Source organism: Trachemys scripta, chromosome 1, assembly GCF_013100865.1.
Source record: "Trachemys scripta elegans isolate TJP31775 chromosome 1, CAS_Tse_1.0, whole genome shotgun sequence".
Classification (NCBI taxonomy): Eukaryota; Metazoa; Chordata; order Testudines; family Emydidae; genus Trachemys; species Trachemys scripta.
This window is the reverse complement of record NC_048298.1, coordinates 87,139,225-87,147,835: the sequence shown is the minus strand read 5'-3', so window position 1 is coordinate 87,147,835 and position 8,611 is coordinate 87,139,225. Positions and strand designations below refer to the sequence as shown.

Sequence of the window (8,611 nt, the reverse complement as noted above, 5' to 3'; positions counted from 1 at the left end):
CTAAAGGAAATAAGCTTGTGTTTTTTCATTATTATATAGAAAAGCAAGATGAAATCTCAAGTTCTAGGGAGCCAGTATCATAATAGCTTGGGTTTACCTACCTGGATTTGAGGTGCAAAGCAGCTATCAAGTGGCTCCTTCACTATTAGTTATACAGGAGAACTATTGGAAAAAACCTTTGCAATCTTCTGAATCTCAACTGGAAATCAAAGTTGATGATGCCCATGGCACTCTGTTTGTAAATTGTTTTCAATATCTCTCTTTGTAGGATTTCTTCTGGGTCAGGTATGGGAGCATCTTTTTTTCTATATCAGGACTCAACCGTGGTTGAAAAGATTGTGAACATAGTTTCCTGCAAGTGATATAGCACTGTGCACATGGTCGCTAGAGGGTTAGAGGGTTAGTCTTAATACAGTCACAGTTTGTGCAGCTAATGTGGTATGTTTCTATCTTTGGAAAGGCGGTAGGAGAGTTTGCTGTAGTGTAAAATGTGTTCACTTTAATTGAGCGAGTACTGGGTGGAGCTTTTGATTAAAAAAAAGTCAGTATAATTATTTTGAAATGTGCCAGAATTTCAGTCCTGGAAACTGAGGATGTCCACAGGTCAAATATGAGACAGGAAGTGGCTATACATGCTTCTCCCTGTCTCTGCCCTACCAATGAGCCTGACCTTAGCTCTGTTCCTCAGGGGCCATCTCTAGGCCTGAGTAGGTAGTCTGTTTTTTGTCGCTTTTCAATTTTTTCCCCCTTTAAGATTGTGAACAGAGGTGTCAGATATGGTGAACCAACCAGTCTGTCCAGTTGTCTGTTACTTAAGTCAGCAAACAGGCATCTGATGACAATTATTCTAGGTCATTAATATAGATTGATATAGTATTAGTATTAATAATTAATAATAGTATTAATATAGATTGATACTAGTGACCTAGAATTGGTTGGCTGCATAAACTTCACTACAATTGTCTGATCCATCTAGTTCTCCACAAGGGATAGAGTATCTCAGTGGAATGAGGTCTCCACACTTCTTATTGCTGGAAATATGTAATACAATATTCTAACTTTCTCCTCCTTGGTTTTTGTTTTCAGAAATCCGCTATGCAACAGTATATTTGGATGAAAACTGAGAAAACAATCCAGGTCAAAGATATGCCTCCTTGGACAGGAATGGAGATGCCTATGGCTTTTACAATGACACCATACAATCAACAGGGTGCAGGATTCTGGAGATCAGAGCAGGCTATGGGAGTCAGTCCATAGGCAATGAACGCCTCATGTATGCAGCTGGCTTTTTCCAGGGCTATCTCACAGCACCATAAGTACCTTTCAAGTTAGCTTACTCCGTAAGTAACTCATTTCAGTGCATGAAACTGCCAGCTATTTCTTCAGGTCTCTTTTCTCCCTCTCTATTTTGATGCATATAAGTTAACTATAAGCAGGGCCAGCTCCAGGCATCAGCCTAGGAAGCAGGTGCTTGGGGCGGCTAATTCAAAGGGGCGGCACTCCGTTCGGTATCGGGGCAGCATGTCCAGGTCTTCGGCGGCGGGTCCCTCATTCCCTCTCTTCCTCTTTGAGCTGCCGCCAAATTGCCGCCGAAGAGGAAGGGAGGGAGGACCCGCTGTTTAATTGCCACAGAAGAAGCGATGCGATTGAGCTGCCGCCGAAGTGATGCTGCTCTTTTTTTTTTTTTTTTTTTTTTTTGCCGCTTGGGGCAGCAGAAAATCTGGAGCCGGCCCTGACTATACGTGTGGCAGTTCAAATATTTGTTACAATATTAACACTTATCACTTTTCATCCAAAGATTTAAAAGTTAGTTTGTTTTTTAACAAAGAGTCTCACAAGAACTTGGAGAGAGAGAGATGAATATTAAACCTATTTTACTGATAAGGAATTGAACCACAGAGATTAAGTAGCTTTTCTAGAATTCAACAATTGGAATGCAAGCCAGGAGTCCTGTCTCGCATTTCCCCCAAGTAGATCACAAATGGATGAATTAGTCATTCTTTAAAAATAGCTCTTATGGAGGGATACGTACATCTTCCCTTCCTTTCCTTGCTCAAATGCTGAAAGAACCCCAGTTAACATAAGGCAGTTGTTCTCCCTTGGGACATGTGCATAAATCTTCCATGTTGAAATCTGAAAACAAATGGGGGCATCTCAAGCTGTACTTTCTTCCCCATCTTACTGCCTGCCACATTCATCTCTGTGCATTTGGAAGGTCTGTTCTCCAAGAGCCAGCATTGTCTGAATTTTCTCCAATAAGAGATAAGTAAGTCTCTTTATGCCCTTATTCTCTCCTTTTGCACACAGCTTAACTGCCTCTTTTAAAGGCTCTCCTCTTCTGATAACAGCAAGTAGAAAGCATAGCAGTCTGTTCTGTCAGGCATCAGGCTACAGCAAAATAATCTAAATAGACTGGCATGCTCTATTTCACTCAGGAGCACATAGGGAGGTTCTATGTTTCAGAAAACTATTTCATCATATTTTTTTTCATAAACTCAGAGGTGCTGATGCTCTTATATTATATCTTATCCTTTACTGTACAGACTAAGAAAGTATGTGTCCTGCTGTGCTTTTTCTTAACTTGTTTAACTTGTTATAAACAAAATGACTTAAAGGAGAATCACCACTTCATCCCCTCTCCCCCACATACACCCCTCCACTCTTAAAAGGAAATAATTTGGTTATTCCTGTGTTCATTTAGTACCCTGGACACTGATTAAAATGAGGACAATTTTTTTTTAGCATTGTGCCCAAAAACTGTGCATTACCTGGTACTATGGGGAGCGAGGGAGGGACGGAGGGACAAAGTAGTTCCTTTTATAATTGCTTTTGGATTTTCAAAATTCACAGTTCAAATTCGGTGGGCACTACCAGTTAAATTTCTTAATACTAACTAGTTGTATTCAGACTGGGATAAAATCTGTCATTGCTTGGCACAGAAATGGCTCCGAGTTCTTTCAAAAACCCTTGTTTTATAAATGAACTGAGAATTATTGGCCCAGATCTTCAAAAGCAGGTGCCTGAAGATAGGCACCTAAATCCATATTTAGGCAGCTAAATAAATGTCCTGACTTTCAGAGGCACTGAGTGTCACACTTACAGGGCAAGCTGCATCTCAGAGCCCTTCTCTGGTCTCTGAGTGCACCCACACAGGTAATAGCCCTCATGTCCTTACCTTTTCCAGGGTGGAATCCTGCAATGCTCGCTTAGACACGGTCCTGGGTTACAGTATCTGTAGATCAGCTGCACTTACCCCCGCCGACCTGACTGGGTTTGGGTCTCCTCGTACTTCCTTTCAGTGGCAGACTGAGAAATAAAATTGAGAGGAGTGCTAGGCCTCACTTTGCTCAGCCAATTACAGACCAGCTCCAAATCCATCACACTGAGCACCTACGTTGCTCATTTATTTCAATGGAACATGATAGGCCCCAGAGAGGAAACTGTCAAATGTCTCTCTGGTATGATCTCACCCAGCCTGCATTCTGTCAGTGATGCTCCTTTTCATTTAAAGAGGTAAATTGAAATTCTCCTTTGGAGTGTACCTTGAGATTCTCAGTCCGGTTTCATGATTGCCTTACATTTTGCCCTAGGTAGAATAGAAAAGCTTTAACTTAATCTAATGAGCTGATTACTGCTTGAGTATGACACCATTATAAAGCATGAAGGACTTAGACGTTTCATTAAATATCATAAGGCAATTAAAAAAAATCACTTGAGTCCCTGAACTCCTTCCTCCCTTGTATCTGATCTCTGATTTGTGCAAGGAGGCAGGGCCTCTCAAGAAGCTACAAGTCCCTGATTCTGCACTGGCTTGGTCAGTGAGTAGCCTAGAGATGCCACTAGTGTAAAGTCTGCCCTATGTTACTGGACATTCACTGGATGTGGCAGATAGAGGGGTCTGTCAGGGGGCTGGTTACAACGCCTTGATTACCTGCCCTGGCCCAAGCACTTATTAGAGCAACCTGGGAGCTTCTCTAACTTGCTTATCTGGCTATCATCCCCAAGGGACCATCTGCACTCTGGCCATTCCCCTTCCCTGTCCCCAGCATGCCCCTTCCGCTGGGGACTGAGGGGAAGGACTATGTAGGGGCCCACTCTGCTCGTTCTCTGCCTGCTGCGGGAATCCCCAGAAGGGCAGTTAAGGTGAGTCTCTGTTTCCTTTGTGCCGCCTGAGTGGTACAATGAGAGCAGAGCAGAGATGAGAGTTTTCTGCTTACAAGGGGCGTAAGTGGTGCATAGGCCCTCTGCACAGGAATGCATTTCACCCTCGGAGAGGAACTGGGAATAAGGCCTGCAGATCTTGCAAACCTATTTCTCCCAGTGAGGGTTGCCCTCATGGTGAAATGACCTAGGATTGTCACAGGCTTTAACAGAAAGAAGTCTGGCCTTGTGACAAGTGCTCAGCATGATCATATGCAACACAGGTTACCTACTTGGCTCTGATGTATTGCTCTCAATTCTAGGCAGGAGCTCCCTACACGGATGAGTGGCTTAGTTCTGCTCACTCTGGATCCCAGCAAAGCTCTTGGCAATTAGGCCAGAGAGAGTCTTTGGTGCTCTGAAAGTGTGCAGGACCCTTTCTTCCCTCTCTAAATATACCTTTTTTGCTTAGATATTTAGCTAATCCGTTGAGGAAGAAACACTTGGTTAATTGGTAAATAAAACACTGTTAGATGTCAGTTGAGTTTTTCACAAGCTATCAAATCAGCATCCACCTGATTGCTTTCTTGATCCCAAATGGGATCATCTTCCAGTAAACCATTTGTGTCATACTTTCAATTAATGTGCTAGGACAGCCAAGATCAGGGCCGGCTCTGGCTTTTTGCCCACCCGAAGCAAAAAAAAAAATTGGGCGGCCAGAACGGCAAAACAAAAAAAAACTTGCGGTGTGGCCGGAGCGCGGGTACAGGGGGACCGGGCGGGGGAGGGGGAGGGGGAGGGAGCGAGCGGGAGAGAGAGAGAAGGGGGCGGCCAGGGCTACAGCAGGGGCGCTGCCACGCGGCCCCTCCTGCTGTGCCACCTCCTGCCGCCTACCGCGAGGGCTCCGCTACGGTTGGCGGGGAGGGAAGGAAGAGGACTGCCCTGCAGGGCGCTCTGGTTCTCTGTGCCGCCACCCCCTACAGGGCGGCCGGAGCGGAACAAGAACAACAACAACAAAAAAGTGGCCATGCCGCCTCCAACAATCTGCCGCCCCAAGCACCAGCTTGCTCAGCTGGTGCCTGGAGCCGGCCCTGTCCAAGATGCTACTGACCTAAAGCATGCTTGAAAACAGAAATTTCATTATAGGGATACTTTAATCTCTCTCACTCATCTTTTTCCATTGTAAGACAGTTTGAGTGGGTGGTAAGCGATGCCATTTATACTCTGAAAATTCTCTTCTTATTACATGCATCATGGTTTGTCTTGCACCAGAGATGCGAAGCTAATACTGTGATAAAGAAACAGCTGACTTGCAAACTGTGCTGCTTATCTGTTACTATTCGTGAAACCAGGATTGAAAGAAATGAAGGGAAAATGGCAGAAAATAACTTTTGACAATTATTCTTTCAGGGGTATGTATGACCATACTTCAAATCTGTATCCGCAACTAATTAAGAATCCCATCGTTCTAAGCAGAGTTCAGGAGTTTATGGGGTATGTACTGAGTTACTAGAAATGTGATTCTTGCATTCATGGCTTAGAAATAAAAATATGATGGAATCCTCAGGTCTTTTAGCAGAGTTTGTTGATCTTGTTTGTGTGCTAAAGAGGAAGTATAGACTCCTTCTGTTATGATTATGTACCTAACAAGAATAAGAAGTTCAAACATATATTAAGAAGGGAATATGCCCTGTTCCCCATTCTGTTCCTTCAAAGAGGCATTTGAACTAGCACTGCAAACAGGTTTAATTAATGCCAACTAACTCACAAGCTTACTGTATTCAATAACTTTATGGACAGGCTTGTGTACTGAATACCACATTGGACTATCTCTTGGCACATGTAATTTTTCCATATATATTTCCCGCTGTAGACATTTTGTATAGCGTATATTCTATAAGGTCAAGTACTTTGTATGTTAGTTACTAAGTGCTGGAATCTCTCACTTACACCTGTGAGAATCAGGAGTGACTTTGTTCAAGTCAATGGAGTTACACTAGTATAAAACCGGTGCACATGGGAAGAGAACCAGGCCCCAAATTGGGAGGCTCAGCATTTGGCCTACCTTATTTATTTCCTTAGGTTCATGTGTTGATATAATTTCTATTTTCTTTCTTCGACTACAAATATTTCTGCAAAACCTCAGCCATTTCTGTAAGCTGTGCCTTTTGCCCATCTTGATGCTAGGAAGTGATGGCTCCACGGGTAGCATGCTTTCAGTAGTTCTGGACCCCACACTAGGACTTGTGCTTGTGGCTCATGCTGTTATTGCTGCACATATAAGTACTGATCCCTCTCATAAGGTACTACATTAAAGGCATTTCTTTTGGCCGGTTCAAGCAGAAGTTAAGGATCCGAATGCTTCTTTACTACCCCTCTAACTCCCAGCCCACCTTTCCTCAATGAAAAGAACAGCAGACAATCACTATGCCCTGGCAAACATTCCAGGTGAAGTTTTATGCTGCATCTCCAAAGAGACTGAGCACAAACTGAGACTCAGATGCAGGCCAGGGAAGTGGAAGTGGATGGAGGTGAAAGTGGCTTTATATCGCCATTGCATGGCCCAGGGTATGGATTGCTGTGGGAACTGATCTGCTTTACAGCAACCTTTGCTGGGCTGCTTATAGGCTGCTATACAGTACAGAAAACCTGTAGCCCTGAGAGCTATGACCATGTCCCCAAATGTTCCCAGGATGCACACTATTCCTGAGCCCATGGGGGCGGGGAGGAATGGGGGCATCATAGAGCCATTTATGTCAGCCCTACCCTGCACAGCACCGGGGGAATTTGGTTGCAGTCATTTTACACTCCTGTATGCTTACCAGACTTGGATAAAGGGGCCGGAGCAGGGGCCAGAATTTGGTCTGGCCTGTTTTAACAAAACATTGTGTTTTATGTTCTAAGCTCTGTCTGGGAAGTGGAGGGGGGAGAGACAGCTATTGCTGAGCATCATTATCACAACTATATTTGCCCATGGTTAATCCACTCTATTATTTAGTTAATTACGATATAAAGTGTTGTTCTTTGTAGGATACATGGAATATGAAGAGTGCTCTGTAAAACCAATTTTTTTCCTTTTCAGGAAACAGGATAAATGGACCAGACAACAAATCAAAAATAATAAGGATGACCCCTTCTGGAGGCATGCTGGCTATGTTATTGCACAGCTGGATGGGCTGTACATGGGAGCCCAAGAATGGGCTAAGCACCACAAGCAAAGAGTAAGAGTGATGAAGCTCTCTAAGTGATTCTAGGGGGAGAAGGGAAGGATAGGGTAATTCAAAGTCAAAGACGTAGAAGATATTTAAAGACAAGGGTCTCTGCTTACCTATTCAGCATACAAAGCTTCCATTAACGTTAGTGGATGTTCAGTATGGATGATGTAACAAACAAATCTGCAGTGCAGATCAGAGAAGTGTTCTCTAAAACTAATTTGCAACTCTGTCTTCTTGAATGCTGGTTGGGTTGGGAATGATTTTAGAACGCACACTCAGATTGGAAGATTGCATTCTTAATTGGTTTGTGGGCAAATAATTCTTGGGTGTTCAAAGTGGCAAGAATAGTGTGAATAAAAAACTGGGAGGTCACTAAAGCTTTCACCTTTATTTTCAAAGGTAACTTTAAAAAAAAAACCTTGGAAGCCCTGGATTTTTTTTTTAATTAGTCTTTCATTTTAGAGTATGTGTGACAATATTATGGCAGAGTTGTTTGTGATTCATATTAGAATTTGTATTGGAAGTATCATTACCAAGATCCAGATCATCAGCTGGTGTAAAATAGTGTAGCTCCATGAACTTCAATAAAGCTACAATAATTTACGATGACTAAGGATCTGTCCCAAAATGTCTAATGCATTTCACACAGTGAAAGCAAGGACTTCAGTAACTGATTTTTTTAATCTTTGCCTAAGAACTGCAAAGAAGTGGGGAGGTTGGGGGTGGTGAACGGCAAAGCAGAAACATTTAAAATAGTAAAGCCCTTTTTTTTTTCTGTAGAATTTGCTTTGGGCCTTTATTGCAGAGGAGGCCAGACAGTGAAAGAGAATAAGGACAATGTCCATTCCAGAATAATGGAGAGAGACTTCTTTGTAGGCCAGAATTTTTGAGATTATGTTAAGAAAGCTTGACTCTCAGACAAGAGTGCACAAGCTTTCATAACTAGGCCCTACCAAATTCGCGGCCATGAAAAACGCGTCACGGACCATGAAATCTAGTTTCCCCCGTGAAATCTGGTCTTTTGTGTGGTTTTAGCCTATATTATACAGTTTAAATGGGGGAGACCAGCGTTTCTCAAATTGGGGATCCTGAACCAAAAGGGAGTTGCAGGAGGGTCACAAAGTTATTTTAAGGGGGGGGTCGCAGTATTGCCACACTTGCTTCTGTGCTGCTTTCAGATCTGGGTGGCTGGAGAGCAGCAGCTGTTAGCGGGCCACCCAGCTCTGAAGACAGTGCCTTGCCAGCAGCAGTGCAAA

At 43.3% G+C, this 8,611-nt stretch overlaps 1 protein-coding gene across 1 annotated transcript in view; it reads left to right on the top strand.

Annotated features, from left to right (window-relative positions):
- Positions 1-1,094: 1,094 nt before the first annotated feature.
- The window catches only part of PLBD1 (phospholipase B domain containing 1), a 133,855-nt gene continuing 126,338 nt past the window's right edge, over positions 1,095-8,611 (top strand). Inside the window, 4 exon segments of the mRNA XM_034774735.1 lie at positions 1,095-1,152; positions 1,155-1,327; positions 5,551-5,634; positions 7,223-7,361. Coding sequence (XP_034630626.1) covers positions 1,096-1,152; positions 1,155-1,327; positions 5,551-5,634; positions 7,223-7,361 — 453 coding nt within the window. The 5' untranslated portion in view covers position 1,095.